The 23,661-nt window shown below is 34.1% G+C and overlaps 1 protein-coding gene and 1 pseudogene across 1 annotated transcript in view; both read right to left on the bottom strand.

Annotated features, from left to right (window-relative positions):
- LOC111152333 (KH RNA binding domain containing, signal transduction associated 2) overlaps positions 1-23,661 on the bottom strand; it is a 574,955-nt gene that overhangs the window by 35,267 nt on the left and 516,027 nt on the right. Inside the window, exon 7 of the mRNA XM_022510830.1 lies at positions 6,617-6,699. Within this exon, the coding sequence (XP_022366538.1) occupies positions 6,617-6,699 (83 nt within the window). The remainder of the gene's footprint in view (positions 1-6,616; positions 6,700-23,661) is intronic.
- The window catches only part of LOC111152402, a 97,684-nt pseudogene continuing 87,221 nt past the window's right edge, over positions 13,199-23,661 (bottom strand).

Here is a 23,661-nt window from a genome sequence, read left to right as displayed (position 1 = left end):
AAAACTGTATCAAGAGCTGGAATCTCTCTTTGTTGAAGTAAATCTAGGCAATAACAAATCCACTGTTCATGTATGCAGAGGTCTCTAGATGGTATGAAAAATACAACTAACTTGTAGAATAACTGTGGGAAAATATCTCAAATCCAATAACCTTCTGTAAATTCAATCTCATCACTGACTATAGTTTGAAACATAAGAGAATTGAATTACAAAATTAGGGTGAGTCATTTTATACTGAATAGTACCACTTAAATGAATAGAACAAACTGTTATATACTTAATATGATAACTTTTATTAAATTACTGAATAACTGCAGTGACTTATACTTAAGTTTTCATTAGAAGGGTTTCTGTAGATTCTTAGTATCAAATATAAGGACTTGCATTACATTTATAGCTTAAAAACAATAGTTAATAGATAAATTGCATTTTTTTTCCTTTGGTCCAAACTTTTCAAAAAGCATGCAAATAAATTACTAGATTTTTATTATATTAAGTACATATTCTCTGTGGCTTGTTCAAATAATAGCAGAAATCTGTTAACTCAATGAATCAATTTAGATTTTCAGACACTATTTATTAGTCTCTATGTCTAAGGCCTGTGGAGTTAGGCAAATGTTACTGCAAGGATTGAATGAGACAAAGTGGCCTCAACAATTAGCACAGCAGCCAGCGTAAAACTAATTTTAGTTAGCATGAATCATTAGTTTCATGTTTCAAGCCTCTGAACAACAGACCAGTGGTTCCCATTGTGTGGGCTCTGACCCTTGAGGAGCTAAGAAGTTGTGTATGAGAGTCCAAGAATGCATTTGTTCACCAAATGTGTATTTGTATGCTCACTGTGTATTCTGACTTTTCTTCTTTAGTTCCTAGATGCTTTCTCATTAATAAAATACAAATTCATTTAAAGGCATTACTGTTTCCATGACAATTCAATAAATTCATTATTTATATCTATAAGCAACTGACACTAATATATACAATTACTAGTTGTTGGGGGGTCTGATACAATTTTTGGATGCTGTGCTGCCTCTCTTTCATTTGCCTTCCCACTTCCACTCTTCCCTCCAGCCTGTTCTGGGGATGACTAACAGCAACACCACCTAGTAGGTTTCTTGTCTTCTGCCTCTTAATGGGTTCAGCCAATGGAAGCAAAGGTGGGAAACTGGAAAGAGGGAGGAGAGTGAGGTCAGGGCTTTGACTCCCTGAACTTTCTCTTTGTGGAATGACCGAGCCATGGTCAATGAAAGGAGCTGAGGCTTTTGATTCAGAATGGCTCCCATTCTGAATCAAAAGCCTCAGCTCCTTTCAATCCTAATTTTGGTGACAAACACCTTGCCCCAGGGATCCTAGGGCTAGAATACTGCACTGTCCCTTGTTGTTTCCCTTGTATTCTACCACTGAAGATAGTTCCTGTATTAAATTCTCCTCAAATTATCCTAATTTAAGAGTGTTATTTTTTTTCCTACTGTGTAGACCTTGACTGTTAAAGATAATTCAAAAACTGATCTTCATTCTAGAAAACGTTGGGAACTTACATATCAGAAAGAGAAGTACATTCGCTCTCCTAGCTCATTCCTTTGTGATTTACAGAAGATTCTTTTCCAGGGTGCCTGGGTATCTCAGTGGGTTAAAGCTTCTGCCTTCGGCTCAGGTCATGATCCCGGCGTCCTGAGATTGAGCCCCGCATCGGGCTCTGTTCAGTGGGGAGCCTGCTTCCCTTCCTCTCTCTCTGCCTGCCTCTCTGCCTAACTGTAATCTCTGTCTGTCAAATAAATAAATTAAAAAAAAAAAAGATTCTTTTCCTAGTGAATTCCTCACCTGATTCATGATTTAAGGAAAGCAAAGTCTTCCATTTTGATATTTTGCTTATTTATACCAATCTGCAGTTAAAATTTTATACTGAAAATTTATAGTTTCTTAACATTTCATATCCAAATTAAATTGTCATTAGAATCAATGATCAAAATCCCTCTTTTGATTTTCATTTGCAGTATCACTTTCAGTCTAGGTAAATGTCAATAACTTTTTTTTTACATCTATGGCTTTGGTTTGGTATAGGTTCTTGCTGAAAATTTGGGCATTGGGAAAAATCAATTCATTGGTAAAATGATGTGACATATGTAAATATGTAAAATATGTTTTCTTATTGTAGTATTACAAAAACTATTTTATTGCATATTTTAAAATATGAACTGACTACTTAGACAAGTAGTTTAGGTATCAAAATTAACCCTCAGTAATAAAAAAAATCAGCAAATACATGTGTAAAACATATGTGAATTTACACACTTTCAGAAGATTGATCTCTGAAAATGTTAATGACTTTGAGGAGTACATAAAAAATTGGGTATCAGAACATGGACAGAATTTAATATTTAGTCCAATTAAAGTTGTTAATCACCAGATGTAAATTGTCTTAAGCCAAAGACTTCAAATAATTGAGTTCCCCTGGAAACTGCAATGCTAGTCCTGCAATTTGAAGCTTTCATAATAAGCTCATCAATCCATTTTTTTTTCACTTTTTATCCTCATTGACACAGAGCAAGAGAAAAAAGATGGTCTGAGACCCCTCATATCATCATCATCTTTACCAGTCCTTAATAATGTCATTACATTGAGCTGCCTCCTAAGGAATCTTTAGAGAAGTCCCTTTTTGGATCCATCTGAAAATTTCCAGAACTAATGACACCTTACAAGACAACTGGGGATTAATTAAAGTTGTTAGAGCTTCTGAACTCCAGGTGAACCTTTTTAGGGTTGTTACCTTGTGAACCTCCCTTAGACTCTTTATTGAAGATTATATAATTATTCCATTTAGGTGTCTGCCTGATTCTACTTTATAATTTCCACAAATTCTGTCCTCACATATGTAACTAACTAGTCATTTAAAGACCATTTTCTCTGAAGATTTTTATTTTTCTCTATCAGTTCTGCTAAGTCACACATAATTTACTGTTTTACCTTCAGATTCTAAATTGGAATTTCTTGGGGCGCCTGGGTGGCTCAGTGGTTAAAGCCTCTGCCTTCGGCTCAGGTCATGATCCCAGGGTCCTGGGATCGAGCCTCACATCCGGCTCTCTGCTCAGCAGGGAGCCTGCCTCCTCCTCCTCTCTCTCTCTGCCTGCCTCTCTGCCTACTTGTGATCTGTCTGTCAAATAAATAAAAATCTTAAAAAAAAAAATTGGAATTTCTTCTGATTATGACCATAACAGTGCCAAAATAATATTCATATTGTTTGCAAATGATGGAGATGTTTTCTGCTCATACATTTCTCTTTATTCCACTTTAGAAACTTTCTCCATTTTCCTCCATAAATCCAAATCATATTTTAAAAAAACCAATTGAAGAGGTACCAACTGTTTAAAAAAAAACAAAACAGTTCTATACTGATTCTTGTAAAAAATGAACTTTCTCTCACTTCTAACTACTAATACTTGGTCACTCTATAGTTGTTTCACTTATATTTATTTAAATATATATGCAGCTTGCAAATGATTCCTCAAACAAATTGTTAGGGGCAAATACTAAAATATATTTTTAAATTTTTTAAAAAAGTATTGTCACTGTATGGTGAGTATGCTCTCTGACACATATAATCATTTAATAAGTGCTTATTTAACTAAATTGTTAATATTACCTTCTCCTGGCATAGTTGGATCAAGAGAAATAATCAAAATATAGGAATTTAATACATATGTCACAAATTTTCTCAGTGTTTATCTATTTCTGTTACAAACTGGTACTATATTTAAAAATTCTTCCTCATACTTTTCTGAAATACTATTGTTAAATTTCATTCATTCATTAATGCATTCATTTTTCTTTTGTTCATTTACTCAACAAATCTTTACTGAGAACCTCTAGTGTGCCAGAAACTCTATGAGTATTAAGGCCATGTTTTGACCAAAATAGGTATTTTATAATTACTGCAAAAGAGAACATTAGTATCACTTTTTGAGAATATTAGTATCATTTTAATTAATTTCATGACCTGATTTCTTTATCTATTCTGGTTTAGCACTAAAGTATCTGAGAAACACATAAATATTTTGTCAATGAATATAATCCATAGAATTCTGCATATTGTATTCTTCTTGAGGGAAGAGGCTCTTATTTTATAGCTTCATAGTGTAGGTACACATTAAGTCTGACATTCATGTATTCAACAATCATTATTCAGTACATACCCTATAAAAGACTCAACACTGGATACTGTGAGGGACATGAGGGTATCAGACAAGGATCCTAGGAAGGTAGTAAGAGTGATATGTAATGTGTACACAATTGATCCCATGTAGGACAGAAAGAGAAAGAGCCCTAGAGAAATAAAGATGTGGTGCTATTGAAATTCAGAGCAAAACCAGGTTATTCCCAAATAAAGGATTAAGGAAAAACTTTTTGGAAGAGTTGGCTTTGAGCTGGGCCTAGGAGGATGGGATGAATTTAGCCATAGAAAATGGAATAGATAGGAAAGGAAAAAGAGAAGGTAGCAGAAGGGCACAGAAAGTATCTTTTTCCATATAAATTATGCTTCATTAAAACAAGACCAATTTTTTTCTGAAATTATTCTATTACTTTTTATGCATAATTATGTTCAATTATTGTAATATACACCTTTGAAATATTCAAAAATAAATTATCCTAATCTCCCATTTTTTTTCTTCTTCCTTGTCTCTTAGGGTTAGCTAAGCCCATTTAAGTGTTACCAGAAGAAAGATGCTGAAAGTCACTCACTTTCAGAAAATTATTCCAAAATCTCTATCAGCTGAATGTAGCTCTACAAAGCTAAATCAAGAAATTGTTTTACTCTCTCCTAGTTGTGTTTTTAGTGTGTGGTAATTTTTTTTTCTACCAAATAGTTTCTGAAACAAGATGTAGTACTTTATTATCACCATTTTTATGCACTAATATACAAAGATTAAATTACAATTTGTTTGAAAATATTAGCAGATGCTTTAAATATGTAGCCAATCACATACAATATTCAGTGTCTGTGACATGATGCAAAACTTTCCGCCATCCTAAATAATTGTGCTGTCTTGATATGTAACTGGGATTATTAAGATACCACCTACAGTATAAATTCTTAGCTCATGATGGCTTTTCTATTTAACATACTACAAATAAAGCAATTACTCAAAGTTGAAAATGGTCATTTTCCTAATGATATGTTATGCTTAGCTTTAAAAGTATCAGTTCACACTCATCTTTTTCCTAATTGCCTACAGTATTCTCTCTAAGTAGAATTTCCCTTCACTTCTTTAACTAGGCTGTCCTTCTGGTCATGCAACATGCATATTTATGCATTACATGTAGTTTTCCTCCACTCCATAATGACCTTAAAGTTGTTTCTTTCTTTGTCACCCCCCCCAGATATTACTTAATGAAGCATCCAGATCTCTTTGGGTCTCATTGGTCAATAAATGGTCAATGCTATAATGATTTTGTGACAATTAGTTCTACTGGTTTCTGTCAATCACATATAGGGGAGAATCACTTAACTATCATAAGAACTCTTCCTACTTTCCCATGAAGATTGTAACTTTTTTCAGAAAAAAATATTTGGGAGATAGATTTTTCTAAGAATGCATTTGTTTAATGACAATTTTATTCATAATTGTAAAAAAAAAAAAAAGAAACAACGTATTTGTCCTTCAACTGGTGAATGTAGTAACTATGGCACATCCTTACAATGAAACACTGCATAGTAATAAAAAGGAAGAAAACATTGATACACATAATGATATGAATAAATAAATATCAAATATATCATGATATGTAAAGAAGCCAGACTTAAAAGGTTACATATCATATCATTTCTACTTATATGGCATGCTAGAAAAGTCAAAATTGTAATGGCAAAAAACTGATTGCTGTTTCCAAGCCCTGGGAGGGAGAAAAGTTGTCCATATAGGGCCATAAGGAAACATTTTGGGTTGACTAAACTGCCCTAAAACTTAATTTTGATGGTGGGCACATGATTGTTTGCATTTGTCAAACTCACACAAACTCTGTACCTTAAATGGGCAAAAGTTACTATATATAAATACTACCTCAAAAAATGTGACTTTAAAAAAGTAAAAATAAATGGATATCTCAAAATGTGATCAATCTGAAAAGATATGGTCAATAATCATTTAGAGATCCATCAAGAACAGAAAGGAATTATTCATTCCATAGGCTGTTTTATAAAATTTCCTTTTCAAAAGGAGTACAAATAACATTCATGTATCTTTTGTTTTATAAATAAAAATTACATTTTGGGAGGAAAACTTCATTGAACAAATGCCTTGTGTTTCACTGTTGTGTTAATTATGAATTTACTAAAATAATCTCCAAAAGTAACAGTATTTTGTTAAATACAAGCTTACTTAATGAGTTTATTAGTTATGATAATTATCTAGTTTTAAAATAATGCACTGCTATTATTAACAATTTTAAGATTATCTTTTATCTCTCAGTCTAGTAAACAACTTAATAATTCAGGAAGACAATGGAGAAAAACCACTGCTAGAAACTCTCACATAACAGAACAGGAACTCAGATACAAGAGACAAAATAGCAGAATTAGAAATAATCCTGAGAAGGATGCTTTAGACAGCAAATGCCTTACCTTTGCGTTTGGGTGGCATAGCTGTTATCGTAAGTCTCATAGGTCTGGTCATCATATTCACCCCCGTAGCCATCATCATACCCCTAAGGCAGAAAATGGTAGAAAGACCTATTAGCAATCAACTTGATTAACTTAGGTCTGGTTTGGCTTAATGAGATTTTAAATGATGTGACCTTAATTTAGTTTTTATGTTTGGTTAGTTACTCTGCATCAGATTTTACTAGACTAATAATTTCTTCATAACCTTGACTAATATTTCATGGACCAGATATTAATGCTTAATAATTAAACTCAGCATGTCATTAAAATAGCAATACCTACCCTATAATTTATCTGGAATTTTAATCAATATTAAAGAAGACTATATAAGAAGTTAAAAATAAATTTTCTTTCGAAAATACTGTGGTTAGATAGTGTGCTAATATCATGGTGGTGTTAACATACTGGTTACAGCCCCACTGGGTTTTTTTTTTTCCTTCCCCGATAATAATCACAATTATGATTGAAACTATAAAATTCAGGATCCTTAAATTGTTACCAACTTTCAGTAAAAAAGATACAGTCATCATTGCAAAACAAACAAAAAAGAAAGGAGGAAAAAGAAAAAGGGAAAGAAGAATAGGAGGGAAGGAAGGAAGGAAAGATGAGAAGCGAGGGAAGGAAGGGACAGAGGGAAGGACAGAGGGAGGATAGGAGGCAGGAAGGAAGGGAAGAGGAAAAAAAGACAGAAACCCCACAAAGAGCCTTTGTTTTGTTGTCCATTCTACAGTTTTAAAATCTCATAAATAAGATAATGTTGGTGGTGAGTTTGATTACCTAATTAAATTAATGCTACCAAAACTAATGCAGATTTGTCATTGCAGACTGTGAAAGCAAACTAGCAGTGTACAATCCAGTTATCAATCACTGTGTGAGAAATTTACCTTTATTTCCCTTTGTAGTCACTGACTGTACTCTAAACCCTAGCCATCCACCTCAACTACTCCCTACCTCTGAAAAAAGCTTTTGATTTTTCTGTCTCTGGGCCTTTGCTGGTGTGTCTCTTTCCCTGGAATGCACTTCCATCCCATCCCACCAATTCATAACTTCATTTCAGTCTGGAGGCTTATAAATCTCTCTATTATGTTCAAGAATTTAAACAAAAAATATGTAGACATGAAAGTTTCCATATCAGTTTTGACTAAGATCTTGAGTTCATTTAATCTGAAAACTAATATTTTTTTCATCAACCTAAGAACGTTTTTAAAATATTATTTATGACTTCTCCATCTGGCTTACCACTTATATAATGCTATTATTTATATATGAGGTTTGCTGAGTCTGACTTTAATTTCTTTTATTCTACTTACGGTTTTCCTCATATTTTTGCTCTGCACTAAGGGATCGTTTCTCTATTTGATCTTTGACTATTCTAATTCAGTTCCTGTTGAATTAAAAAATTAAATATTCTAAAGTTAATTTTAACATATAAGATTATTTTTTAAAATAGTACTAAAGGATTTATGCACAAAAAACAGCACTTTCTTTCTTTGTCCCTCTATAAACCTCAGTTCTCTTTAAGCCTTTTCATCTATTATTCTAGTATTAATTTTTTGTATTAAGTAATATGGTTAATGTTGCTGATTTATGAATTTTGATTATTTTCTATTGACTAGCCATTCAGGTTACTAAGGATTGTTTTTTTTAGAGTCTTCTCTACATTTTTCCCTGCACTTTAATATAGTTTCATCGTTATTTTTGTTAAATAGTCAATATCTACACTGTCATTCAATAATAAATATTATTCACTAAGAATCCAAATAAGTAAATACAATTCTTTTTAAATTTTCATATACTTTTTGTTTCTCCTAAAGTTAATAATTGCTCAATCATTTTATTATTTTCTTGGCTTCCTATATATTTTGAATTATTTCTTTGTAATTATCCCCCTGCGTTGGGCTCCATACCCAGGGTTCTCTCTCTCTCGTTACCCCTCCCCTTCTCCCCTCCACTCATATACTCGTTCTTTCTCAAAAGAGTATAGTTAACATACAATTTAATATTAGTTTCAGGTGTATAATATACTGCATCAGCACTTCCATACAACACCCAGTGTCCATTACAGCAAGTGCCCCCTTAATCCCCATCACCTGTTTTACCCACACACCGCTGCTCTGGTAGCTATCACTTTTGCTCTCTCTGTAGTTAACACAATGTTTCTTGGTTTGCCTCCCTCTTTTTTTCCCTTTGCTTATTTGTTTCTTAAATTGACATGAGTGAAATCAGATGGTATTTGTCTTTCTCTGACTTATTTCATTTAGCATAATACTTTCTAGCTCCATCCATGTCATTGCAAATGGCAGGATTTCACTCATTTTTATGGCTGAGTAATATTCCATCATATATATACACACACATATATATATATGTGTGTGTGTGTGTGTGTGTGTGTGTGTATGTGTGTGTGTGTATATATGTGTGTGTGTGTGTGTGTGTGTGTGTGTATATATATATATGTACACACACACACACACACACCCCTCTTTATCTATTCATCAGTCATTGGGTACTTGGCTGTTTCCACAATTTGGCTATTGTACACAGTGCTGCTATAAACATCAGTGTCTATGTATCCCTTTAAATTAGTATTTTTGTATCCTTTGGGTAAATACCTAGTAGTGTGATTTATGGATTATATAGTGTAGTTCTATTTTTAACTTTTTGAGGAAACTCCATACTGTTTTCTAGGGTGGCTGCACCAGTTTCTATTCCCACCAACAGTGTAGGAGGGTTCCCCTTTCTCCACATCCTCACCAACACCTGCTGTTTTCCTGTGTTGTTAATTTTAGCCAGACTGACAAGCATAAGGTGATATCTCATTGTGGTATTTCCCTGATGATGAGTGATGTTGAGCATTTTTTTATGTGTCTGTTAGCCGTCTGGATGTCTTCCTTGGAAAAATGTCTATTCATGTCTTCTGCCCATTTTTAAACTGGATTATTTGTTTTTTAGGTGTTGAGTTTTATAAGTTCTTTATATATTTTGGATACTAACCCTTTATTGAATGTGAAATTTGCAAATATCTCCTCCCATTCTATAGGTTGCCTCTTAGTTTTGTTGAGTGTTTCCTTCACTGTGCAGAAGCTTTTTATTTTGACATAGTCCCAATAGATTGTTTTTATTGCTATGTCCAATGTCAAAGAGGTTACTGCCTGTGTTCCCCATGAGGATTTTAACTAAATTTCTAAAATCCTCTAGGATTTTAACTTTCCCATTTAGGTCTTTCATCCATTTTGAATCTATGTTTGTGTATGGTGTAAGAATGTGTTCCGGTTTCATTCTTTTACATGTGGCTGTCCAGTTTTCCCAACACCATTTGTTGAAGAGACTGTCTTTTTCCCATTGGATATTCTTTCCTGCTTTGTCAAAGATTAATTGACCATATGCTTGTGGTTTATTTCTTGGTTTATTATATTGTCTTGATCTATGTGTCTGTGTCTATCTTTGCGCCAGTGCCATACTGTTTTGATCACTACAACTTTGCAATATAACTTGATTGTGATGCCTCCAGCCTTGCTTTTCTTTTTCAACATTGCTTTGGCTATTTGGGGTCTTTTATGGTTCCATAAAACTTAAGGATTGTTTGTCCTAGCACTGTGAAAAATGCTATAATTTGCGGATAGAAGACCAATGTATAGAAATCTATTGCATTTCTGCACAAAAATAATGAAGCAGCAGAAAGAGAAACTAAGGAATCAATCCCATTTACAATTACACCAAAAACAATAAGATACCTATGAGTAAACGTAACCAAAGAGATAAAAGACCTGTACTCTGAAAAGAATAAAACAGTGATGAAAGAAACTGAAGATGACACAAAGAAATGGAAAGACAGACATTCCATGCTTATGGGTTGAAAGAACAAATAATATTAAAATGTCTGTATCACCCAAAGCAATCTACACATTTAATGCAATCCCTATCAAAATCCTCCAGGCTTTTATTGGTTTCTATAACTCTGCTTTTTTGAGTAGTCTAGACCAGTTGTTTTGTTGACTTTCCTATATTCTGAATTTGATTATTCTCATTATTATTTTGTTTCAATGTTTTTGAAAGGATACTGCACCTGTGATACTGTGTTGAATATTTATCTGATTGCAAATTTTAAAATTCTAACTCCACACTAGATTGATCAACTGAGTATAGAAGTTTAGGTTGAAAATGGTTTTTGATCAGAATTTTTGAGGGCTTTGATTTAATGTTTTCATTACTACATATTGGTGCTGAGAATTCCTGCTACTTGTATGTGACCTAGTTTTATTTTATTTCATTTCATTTTTTCTTTCTGGATGCTTTTACAAATTTTACCTTTGGTTTTCTGAAATTTTATAATGCTCTGCCTGTGTGTGTGTGTGTGTGTGTGTCTTTTCATTCAGAACGCTGGGTACTCAGGGAGCTCTTTCAACTGTGGGAGCTTGTGTTCTCCAGTTCTGGCAAATGTCATTGTACTTTTCTTTTCTCTTTCTAGTAGTCTTATTAATGGGATATTGGATCTTCTGCATTGCTGCATTAATCTTATCTTTGTGTCTTATGTGATATCTCATTCTTTTTGTTTTACTTAATGGGAGAATTCTAAGAAATCAACCTTTCAGTTATAGTATAAGATATATAACTTTATTTGCCCACCTGTACCCCTCCAACACACACATTAACAACCATTAGAGTGTGTACGGTAGGCTCCTATGTTCTCAGGTGAAATTTAGGCTTCCTTATTCTTAACTCAAGGCTTCATCTCCCCTCTGGTAGAGCAACAGTTAACACTACAGCTGGAATTTCCCATAGCTGAACAAGATAGGCAGTCTAGTTCTCTATCTTGGGGATCACTGGGTCAGTAACTAGGGCATTAATTGTATTTGCCACAGGTGTCTCAGGGGCTGCACACATCTTTTCTAGCATCCATACTATTGTTCTCCAACCAAATTCTAAAAATATGGCTTCATTGACCCCCAGTTGTTACTCTGGACTCAAAACTCTAGCTTCTAACAGGAAGCAAGCCAAGTTTTGCTTTTGTTTTGTTTTTGTGTTCATGGGCCCACACTAGAAGAGCCAAGGTGGGACTCAGGTACATATTTTCAGAGCCTTCAAATCCCTAAATTTCCTATGTTTTCCCTGTTTTTATCTGTTGAAATGCTATTGATATCTAAAGGTTATTTTATATTACACAATCTTCAGGAAAATTTTCCTGCTTCTTTCAAGTTTATGGTAACCCTTGTCTTCTGAATTCTAATAGACTGTTGTTTTTATCACCAGTACTTAGAACAGTACCAAATATGTACTGTATTTTTTTTTTTTACAATTTTTTCACTTTTTAAAATTGAAGCTCCTGAGAAGCATGGGCTATGTCATAGTTAATCACCTTTTTTTTTTAGATGCCTTATGGTGTTTAGTATAGTTTATTCCATAGAGCATTTTCTCAATAAATATGTATCAAATTGTTAAATTTGCATAAAGGAGAGTATTCTCACCCAGAGCAGATATGGATTGACTCAAATCAGTCACCACTGAAAGAGAAATATTTCAAATGATGATTTTATCAAGTAGTAGTATTATCTCCATTTATGAAGAATAGCTTTACCATTTAGCTTGTGGAAGGCTATTATATCTTCCCTCCTCACTTACACTTTTACTTTTAATTTTTAAGTCTTACACAGAAAATCCATAAAACATATAGAAATATTTCCTGGCAATGCACAGTTTCATAAGGTATATAGTGCAGTGGTCCCCAAATAATTGTCCTTACTATAAAAGGGAAAGTAAATGTGGATACTTATACATAATTTATTTTTGCTTTCTTACATTTGATACAAGTTTATATAGTTTTCTTAGGACAAGTAAAATTATGAATCATGCTGGTAATGTTCTAACATAAATCAGTAAAATAGAAATGCTCCCTACAAAGCCAGTCAGTATCTGTATGAGATTCAACTTAGATATGAATGTTCAACTAAGAAATCAAAACATATTCTTTCCATTTTTGCTCCATTGTTTCTGCTGTTCCCTTTGAAGAAATTACTTTTTTTTAAAGCAATTTCTATGCCCAAGGAGGGGCTCGAACTCACCCCTTGAGATTAAGAGTCACATGCTCTTCTGATTGAGCCAGCCAGGTGCCCCTGAAGAAATTACTATCTTATATCTCTGCCTATTCACACAATTGTACTAAAAATTATGACTTTTTTTTTTACAATAGAAAGATTTTATTAATGACCCCAGGTGTATTTCTTAGATATGGGGGTTTTGAACTCAAATTTGGGAGAAAACAAGTTAAGATTGCTTTGTCCTGCAACTCATTACCAGTAACATACTGCAAGGTGCAACAGCTTGGAAAAGGGGGAAGAAGGCAAGGGGAATGAGGGAAGATAAAAGGAATTAAGTCAAGCAAGTGGAATTCTTTTTTTTTCCTTTTTTTTTTTTAAATTCTTGAGAACTATTATGTCCTTGCCAGCACAGTTCATTTCTCCAGATTATTTTCAAAACATGTACAAAATGGAACCAAAATGGAGAACCCCTTAAGAACCTGAAGCCGCGCCATATGAAAAGCTATGATTAGCCAGTAGCCTTCTGTTGCCAGCCGCCTCCTCTTCCTGCTCCCAATTCTAGCGGTATGAAAATGGTCTTCCCTGTGACTGTTTTCGGTTCTTTTTTCTCAGTGTCTGGGTGTGCACAGTTCAGCACCTCGAGGAATTTGCTGGTTTTGCCCACATCATTTGTGAATCTAGGCCTTAGAGCACTTGCGGTGGTAGTGAAGGTGGTCCCAGGACGTGTGGATCAGGTTGTTGGTGTTTTCTCGAGCCCTGGCGTCGGTGTGGTGAGGGAACGAAGGTCATAGAGCCAGTGTTGTCACCCGCTGCAGCATCTGTGTCTTTCAGCTCCAGAGGAGGTTCCCAGTGGCTAAGGGGGGACCTGTGGGACTGTGGGGCTGGCTCTGTGTACTTGTTTGAACTCTTGCATGGACACTTTTCCAATCACTACATCACATTATCCTTAAACACTGTGCTGAAGACTACTGCGACTCTATCCTTTTTAGACTGAACATACACAGTCTCACCATCCCTCTAACAGATAACTGCCCCGTTCTCTCCTTCTTTGCCCTCTTCTTGGGATTAGAAGCATTTCTCAAAGACAGAGGCAAAACAATTTAATGTCAACATGCCAGCCTGATGCACAATGGAATCCTTGGATGCCGGCAGATTATCAAGGTCATATAGCAAAGAGACATTGTATCCTGGTTTGGGATTTACCAAGAAAACCCTGTACACCCTCTTTATTAACTCATCATATCACGTGCCTGAACTTCCTTGTAGAATTTCAAAGAAACACTGACTATCACTTTTGTTTTTTCTCCATTGGGATTTGAAATATGATAGAGGACTCCCAACAAAATCTGCAAGTGTTACTTCTACTGCTTCTGGTTTGTTACCAGTGGCCACATTTTTTAACTTAAGTGTGACCGTCTCCTCAATGATGTCATTGCTCACCTCCAGCAGGATTATGGCAGCAGCTGGCCCCCAAGCCTGAACCCGGCCTGCCCAGCCACAGCTGATGGTCCAAGACTGTTTTAGATGCTAATTAAATTATCAGGGTCTCAGAGTAGAATTTTCTATATCCGATGTCCCAGTGAAAGAGAAAAACACCTTCTGCAATTAAAAGTTTTAATGTTATTTCCTTCCAGCTGAAGCCAGATGATTTGGCATCTTTCACAAAAAAACAAAGTACCCAAGGAGGAAAGATTCATTGTTTTCTGGAACATGATTGTGAAGAACATCTCTTCTATCTTGAATTCCTTCATATTTGTGAAGTTATAAATTCTTTAGTTTTCTATTCTTTGAACCAGATAAAAGATCCTTACAAGATCCTTAAGGAATGCAGTCTTGGCTATTTTCCAGATCTTCACCAAGTCCTCTACAATTTGCTTAAGTTATAATTTGAAGTGGAGTCTGATGTGAAGGCCTGAGTAGTGTGAAAGAAGAGAATGATTTCTTTGTAGTTCCCTATGAATTCTATATAGGTCACTTTATACATATACTTTATGAATATTGGGCAAGGCAGCATACAGGGTAGATGTGCATTACTATAAATACATAATTATACAAAGCCAGCCCTTTTCAAATCTGCTTTGGAAAATATATTTCTCTGCCTTAATATGCCTACTAATTTTTCAATTTAATTTAAGCACTCCTTCTTGAACTATGATTTCTGCACCAATTTTGGGTTTCAAATCTAAGTAATATTGGCTCTCTCTATATGTAGACTTAAAATAATAGTAATTTCACCAGACTGTATATTAATCACTGAATTTATTATACAAGCAACAGAGATAAAAGAAGAACAAGACCTAATTCCTTTGAGAGGTTCTCAGCCTGTGTGATCTGATAACTGTTTAACAAATGCCTCTTCAAAAAAGTATGTGCATGTGTGTGGTGTGTATGTATATATAGTTTCACTATAAATTTCACTGACATAACCACACAATTTACAAATAAAAATCAAACTTATAAATATATATAAATTTAATTTATACTTATAATAAAATTGTATATTTAATTTATATTAAAATAAAATTTATAGCACACAACTTACAGATAAAATATCTAATTTATTTTGTTTTATACACATACAATTTCATCGTGACTTGCTATCTCTTGTAAAATCAGTTTTTATAATTCTGATATTACAATGATACCATAATAAATCACAAAACAGATAAAACATGGCTATCATCTTTTTTTAAAGGCACTTTATGAATTTTAATTAGCATAAATACAAAGAAAATACACCTAGGAATATCCCAATGAAACTGCTGAAAATCAAAATTTAACGGCATTCTGGAAAAATTGGTACATTATCTTCAAAGTAAACAAAAAGAAACAAAGCCAAATTTTTCAACAGAAATGATGGAAGCAAGAAGACAATGGAATACTGTCTCCTGTGTGATGGCTATCTTATTCAGCAAATAAGACAGCCTTGTATTGATGAACATTCTAAATCTGACACGAATGCCATTTGCAATTTTCATTCATGTTGGTTGGCAAGTAAAATGAAAGGAAAATCTTAAATACATATGTCAGTTTTATTCATTTCTCAGTTATGTGAGCAACTTTGTTCTGAGTTGGACAATGGCTTTCACATACTAGAATGGTCTCTAAATTTTGGGTTCTGTTCACACTGTAACAGGCTATAGGATGATACCATTTTAAGTTAAATCTGCATTATTAATATCTTCTCCATAGTGTTCTTAAATTTACATAATCAATAACAAAAGATCAAGTCCTAGCTTTTGGCATTTGCTGGTATCTGTGGTGTAAATACTCTTATCACGGCTGATTTCAGGATATCAACAAGGAAAAGCAACAAATTTGGGAAGAGATAAATAGTAGCACACTATTATAAATTATTTCCACCATACAAAAGCAACAGACATAAATAACCTAGAGCATAGATTGTAATAAAATAATCAGATATGATGAACTTGAAAATATTATCTCTTTCATATCATTTATTTAATTTTAATTTAATTTTTAATAATAGCTGGGTTAAATAGCCAATCACAAAATTTCTGAACATTTTACAAGGGGCCTTGTGAGCCAGCAAACATCAGTTGTAGCACACCCCTGCTCTCAGCTTATTATATACATGAGACCAATAGATGTCTGAGAAACTGAAATACCTATGGAAAGCATTTAATAGAGTAAGTAATAGGTGATATGAGTACAAGAATTTCTTAGGAAAGGTCTTATTTGAGATGGTTATTTGTGGATAAATCTCTATTTCTAGATGGACCAGCAGGTTGTGTGGGAGCATTCCACTTTCCAAGAACATCAAGTGTGAATGCCAGGCAACATCAAAGGCAAGTCCTGTGTTAGGGAACTAAACTTAACTAAACCTGTGTTAGGGAAGTAAACAACGAAACTTAACTAAAGCACAAAATGTCGATGAAAGGGTAGGCAGTCAAGCTCAAGAAACAGATAAAAGGAAGTTTTGAAGTTCTTCCTGTGACATGGTAAAGAGTTTATCTGTATGTATCCTGTAGGCAAAGGAGCCATGGAAAACTTTCAAGCACTGGAATGATGAAATATACATCTGCATTTTGTAACTGTCTTTGATTCTTAAAAATTCCAAGTCTTTTGGGACGAGGCTCCATTTCCCCCCTCTACTTTCTTGAATATGTTAATCATAGTTATTGTAAAACCCCTGGATGATAACTCTAACATCTGAATCGTCAGTGCCTTCATTTTTTTCCTCTTGCTTTTGGTTGAATTGATATTGATCTTAACATGCCTTATAATTTTTCAGTGAACCCTCTCCTCAGTGTTGTGTATGGAAATTTGTGAAAACTTTGGCTGATGGTATTTTCTTCCAAAGACGATTAAATGTTCTCCTGATAGGCAGTTGGGAAAGCAGCAGATGACCTTAATGTCCTGGAGAGTTAGTCTGAGGCGACTGGACACAGGGGTTTGAGGCTTAGATAGTCTGGGCTACAAACAGAGCTCTGGAAGTCATCAGCACATAGATGGCAGTTGAAATAACAACCACTGTTCAGACTGTCTACGGAGAAGAGAAGCTTAGGCTGTATCAGGCTCTATGTGAACACAGTGTTAGAAGTCCCACTCCCCTCTTTAATTGATCTTTATCTCACTAGGAAATGGAAGGTACAAGCATCCACTATAATAAACAGAATCATGTTTTCTGTAAGAAGAACTCACTCCAAAAAGAAAATCAGTCTTGAATTCATAAAGAAGATGTTATTTCTTGGAAAGCCTATTGTAAAAGTCCCCATGCTAATGTATTTCTTAACATTGACCTGTACTGTGAGAATCTTTGGCTGTCTCTCTGTGCTCTCTACCGCCCACAGACACCAAACCAAAACATCTTGGCAAAAATGGAAACATAAATAGATTAGGTATTAAATTTCCTCAGTATATAGAGGTTTTCTAATCAGTGCTCATTTATGGAATTTTGGAAGATTTCTTATAACTCAAAAAGGGAGTTATCACTCGTAATAGTTTAGAACATCTCTGACTCCAATTTACACATGCATACATATGTTTTCAAAATACTAAATTATGTTACTGATAGTTTGTTGATGATTACTGTAATGAATTTACCTATTTAAAAAGTTGAGTTGGATCATATGACATTGCCATATTGTCAATTTTCTATAGTCCAACCTAATACTAGTATTAGAAGCTATAATAACTAACACGTTTTTATCGACTGAAGAGAAGTAAAAATGTGTTATGATGCTAGTAAATTATTGTGGCTTCCAGAAGAAAATCATTTGGAAATTTAAATGATATGAAACATCATCCTCACTCTGGTATATACCTATACTTTCATCGAAGACTTTTAAACTTAACAAGCACATTTAGTGTTTGGTCATTATTCTCATTTCAGGTTTTATTTTCTGTAAAAGGTCAGTGGGTATTAAAAGAAAGTAAAAATAAAAGGAAATAACATGGAATTTTCTAACATAATCGAGAGAAGAAGAAAATAAAGACAAGCATGCAATCAAGAACCATTAAACATTCTGGAATTAAGTAATTTAATTATGAGGGCCAAGATCATAAATTTGTCACTAAACACTAAAATATTGGGCACAGAAGCAATTTGCAAATGCTGCCCTTTAATGGTATTGAATATAATTAACAGGTCAAATAGAACTTGACATTTAACTTTCTTTATGAAGTGTGGTTAATTCTTATAACATATGTTCCCTCCTTAACTTAATGAGTTATATCATAAAATGCATAAAATCCACTTCATATATGATCTCTTGTTATTATAATAATACTTCCTGGTAATAATACAAATTAAAAAACATAAAATATTATTAAAACAAAAAACTAAACACAGAATGCCTATATTTTAATAGTCAGTATTCCCATAAGATGTAATGATCAATGCTTATGACAAATATCTCCTAAATTATGGATTTATGCTTTCCCATGTTTCTTTTCTTAAAAGTTTTATTTTGATGTGAATATTTCTCTATTTTTTTTTTAATCATGCATTCCCTATTTGGTGCTGTAAAGATGCATTTCTTACAATACAGAGGAGATGTTAATAGTAACTTCCATTTCTTTTTTTCCCATTGCAAGTAGGGCTGCCTGTTACAGATTGCTGGTAGGTTTGGAGCTGCATGGCTATGGACACCCCCCAATGTGTAGCTTTTGCTACTGATGCAGGAGGTCAGTTCACTCACTCGCTGCGGGAAGTCATTATCTCTTCAAAACCATCCTACAACAGAAGGGTCCACGTAATTGGTGGGGATTCACTGCACCTAACAGCCTAACTCTGCAACGAGACAAAAGTTGAATTTTCAGAAAGTTTTTTATGGAAATCAGTGAATAAGTCCCCAATAAAGGGTATTCTATACTACCTTCATCTTATGTATAGATTGTAGCTATTAATCAGCTTTTCCATACATATATGTATACTCTACATGAAGGGTAAAGAAATGGCATATTTCTGAGACCTAATTTCTTTGGAAATTAAAAGCTCCAAAGGAACTGTAAGACCTTCTCTATCGAGTATTATTCATGAACATGGTTTTTTAATTTTCTGTTAAAAACTATAATAAAACAAATTATATCACAAACCCAGATTAATAAAAATAATACAACTTGGTGCTTGGTGAAGACAGAGGGAAGTAGTAGCTATTTACAAAATGCTTCCATGGTGTAACCTAAGTTGGATATCCTGTAATATTTTAGTTATTTTCCCTTAACATGCCATGAAAGGTTGTTAACTTTGTGTTTCTTGAGAAGATTCTTTTGTCAGTAGGGTTTCCCTACCCCATTTTTATAAATGCCTTTTAACACTTTACAGATCGGGCAGCACTATGTTCAATCTAATTAATGAACAGCGCTATGACTAACGAAACTGGAGTTCACAGTAATGTACTAATGAATGTTAGTTTGCTAAGGGATCCATTTTAAATGGATGCTTTATGTACTTTGCATCGTAAGCATCAATCCTGCTTCAGAATAGAACCCAAAGCAGATGCTTTAAAATCAGTGTTATAAGTCTCTAAGACCTTCTAACTCACCAAACAGAAAAAAAAGATAAAATTGGTAAACACTTCATGACTAAGAACAGGATCAAGTTTTAGAAGACAATTCATGTTTTTCATTCGTAAGTACCAAAAGGTTAAAGATGAATAGCAGAGCACTGTCATAGCTTAATATATTTCTAATCATAGGTATCCAGTGGGCTGGCCACACAAGGGGAGAGTTTCTTTCTTTTTTTTTTTTTTTATGTCTTTTTACCTCCAATAATCTACATAGTGCCTTGAGGTTGATGCTGTTTTAGGGTCTAAGAAATGGAGGCCTAAAAAGTTGTTAACGTCATTGGAGCTGATCTGATTCAAATTATCTGATTCAACCTGTGGATGGCAGGGGATAAATTAGAAAACAAAACAAAACAAAACAGAATCTAAAATTTTAACATCCCGTAATGACTCTTGCCACACTTCTTGGCAATATGATTTTGGTTGTGGAGCAGGGATTTTAATAGCTTGCAGAACGAGAGTATGATGGCATGATGTATCTGTTTAATATTTTTCAGTATATCTTCTCCAAAACTGTTTGAGCTCTGATCTTTAGTAACATTTTTTTTCCAATTAAAAAACAATTTAAGAATCTATCATTTACATTCATAAGTAAAGCAGTTTTGGTATTTAGTTTTATACAATTATCACTTTCTAATAAATTATTCATCAGGCAAATGCATATCAAAATGAAATAATGGTTTCATATAAGCCAGTTAAGTAATTTTCATTTTTGTGGTGATTTTTTTCTGTTATATGGCACTATATATAACAAAAATCCTTTTATTATCCAAAGACGAAAGCATTTCTAATCTTTACAGATTACTATGGTTAGAAATATAGCAAGATGTAACAATGCCTTTCTTTTCATCCTTAACCTTCTGATACTTCTAGTATAAAACACGAGTTGTCTTCTAAACTTCGTCCTGTTCTTAGTCATGACAGCATTTACCAATTTTATTTTCTTGGGTTTTTTTTTCTCTTTCAGCTGTACTTATTTTCATGAGAAGATATAAACATTCACATTAACTAAGTTAATAATAAAATATTTACTTTGACATAGAGTAGGGAGGGGTCTCACTTCTGAATTAGCTTTAGTTCTGAGCTTTACTAGTCTACTTTTTAAACCACTCTCACCTACTGTGGTCAGAATTTGCTTTTTTTTTTTTTTTTTTTTTCTTAAAGACAGCTCAGGCTTTCCTTGGGACTCATGACTCAAGGTATGTTGGAAACCTGCAGCGTGCCAAACTGTCTGACCAGGCAGGGACCCTGCAGCTTCACTGTAACCAGATTAGCTGTGTTTTAAGTTTTACATGAGATTTCTTTAATCTAAAAGGTTTCATAAACCATGGTAGAGAGCATTCTGCTTTACTGAACATTTTCATGTGTTCTATTTCAACTCCCAAATGTTGGCTATTAGGGTTAAAAATATCAGTTTGCCATATACACATTTATATCAAAGGATCATCAAATACACAAATTTCTATAAAAGGATCATTCAGATTGCTGTATTATTCTATTAACTATTCATTTACTCTGTGGTAATTCATTTCTTTCCAAATTTAACATTGCATTGGCTTATAAAGTTAAAATTCCTATTGTATTTCATACTTGGAGACTTTATGTATCCTAGTGCAGGGCTTTCCAATAGATCTTTCTGTGATAATGGAAATTTTCTGTGCTTGTGCTGTCCAATATGGTAGTCATAGTAAGATGTCACTGTTGAGTATATAAATGTGGCTGGTGTGACTGAAGAACTGAATTTTTAATTTTATTTAATTTTAATTTTAAAATTAAGTGGCCATATGTGCCTACTGGGTGCCATACTGAACATGAAGCACTTAGTGAATAAATATATATGAAATACTAAGCTGCCAGAAATTTTTTAATGTCTGCTTTCCTTTTCAGTTCAAACTTAACCAAAGAAGGAGAAAAAAAAAAACCAAAGGATTTAGGCTTTATAAGTGATTTCATTTTGATAGCAAAAATGGTGTATTTTTGAATCTGCCATCCACTCTGCCTTCATCTTTTCTATCTCATTGTATAAATTATCCTTGATTTTCTCTTTTGATTTTGAGTGATTTTGCTTTCTAATGAATGAAATGGACTGAGAACTTGGAGGTCATGTTCAAAAAACTGACTTTTTAGGGAGCATTCACAACTAAAATGAAGATACCATTAGTGGGCGCCTGGGTGGCTCAGTGGGTTAAGCTGCTGCCTTCGGCTCAGGCATGATCTCAGGGTCCTGGGATAGAGTCCCACATCGGGCTCTCTGCTCAGCAGGGGGCCTGCTTCCCTTTCTCTCTCTCTGCCTGCTTCTCTGCCTGCTTGTGATCTCTGTCTGTCAAATAAATATATAAAATCTTTAAAAAAAAAAAAGATACAATTAGTGACATAATAATATTTGATAGTTCTGAGAAAATTTCCATATGCAAATATCCAAACAATAACAAAGAGCAATGAGGTTAGGGGAAATGTAAAACACTTTCTGAGTCTGCACTTATCCTTCTTATAATCATTTTTTAAAAGGTTTATTTATTTATTTGAGAGGAAGAGCGAGAGCATGCGAGCAGGGAGAGGGGCAGAGAGAGAGAATCCCAAGCAGATTCCCTGCTGAGTGCTGAGCCCAATGCAGGGCATGATTTCACAATCCTGAGATCATGACCTGAGCCAAAATCAAGATTTGGATGCCTAACCGACTGGGTCACCCAGGCACGCCCTTCTTATAGTCATTTTAAGGAATTAACCAAAGAGGAGACAAAAAGACCCATATGTCTGAATCTTCAATGATTTAAAGATGGTTATTTTAAAGCAGCTCTTCTGTTGTCAGTTCTGCTACATTCCTTACTGTTTATAAACTAATAGAATGACCTCTGAATTTTATGCTTGAGGAGGCTTTCAACATTCATGAAATTGATAATGAAGAGCTTTTTTTCAAAATGAACTTCATTTTTTTTTTGTAGTTTCATGTTTTTACTTAGATTCCAGTTAGTTAATGTTAGTGAAGAGTTATTTTAAGAATAAATAAGATTACTGTGTGGAAAAGGATAGAAGTCACCAGAAACGTGTTATGTGTGATAGTATCCATTTTTTTAAAAGAACAAGAACAAGGTAACAACACTCTTGCCACAAGGAGAATATACACACAGGCAGAAGAAAGTCGAGATTGATTAGAGCGTCATAAAAGATGAAAGGCCAGTTTTTAAAAATCTGTGTCATGCCTTAAATCTGAGACCAGTGAATAAAGGCTACTTTTGTTTGAGTAAATGGTAACAGAAATGAAAGAAGCAGAATCATGGTAGTGAGGCTTGTAAAAAATTGGTGAATATAGAGAACAACAAAGGGAACAAGCCAGACCAGTCTATTGCCTAGATTTCTGTTAAATCTCCTTGATTAAGGCTCTTCCAAAAGAAAGAAAGAAAGAAAGAAAGACTCCTCTAGCCACGAAGCACATTGTGGGCTTTTCTGAACTTCTACTGTTCTTTTCATGCGACGGTGATGGCTAGGTACAGGCTCTGTTGGTTATTCCCATTCACCTCGCTAATCCACCAGGATGCTCTGCTCACCAGCTCTGGTCCATTTCTTTGGAAAGCAATCAAGTATTCCCAGACAAATCCATCTTCTGATTCTATGCCTCTATATTTCCTTTCTAAGCTTTTAACATTTCTTTATTTCTCTCTATTACCAGGGAGTAACTGCCTCTCTCTTCTCATTTATGACCAAAGAGGAACAAGGAAAAAAAAAAAAAGAAGAAGAAGAACTAGGAAACAGTAAATCATCCCAGGGATAGTCAAATTTGACAAATTTTATAGTTCTTTCCAAGGTCAAATTCCCATGTTTCTGATTTTATCTTGAGTAGCCTTGCATATAAATGGTGCTATGTCTGTAGTAAAAACAAGGTAAACTATGGTAGTGATTGTAATGTTATTGCTATTATAACATAGCAAACAGAAATATACAA

Source organism: Enhydra lutris, unplaced genomic scaffold (assembly GCF_002288905.1).
Source record: "Enhydra lutris kenyoni isolate GAN:26980312 unplaced genomic scaffold, ASM228890v2 scaffoldscaffold28, whole genome shotgun sequence".
In the NCBI taxonomy this organism is placed as follows: Eukaryota; Metazoa; Chordata; class Mammalia; order Carnivora; family Mustelidae; genus Enhydra; species Enhydra lutris.
This window is presented reverse-complemented; position numbering and strand designations above follow the sequence as displayed.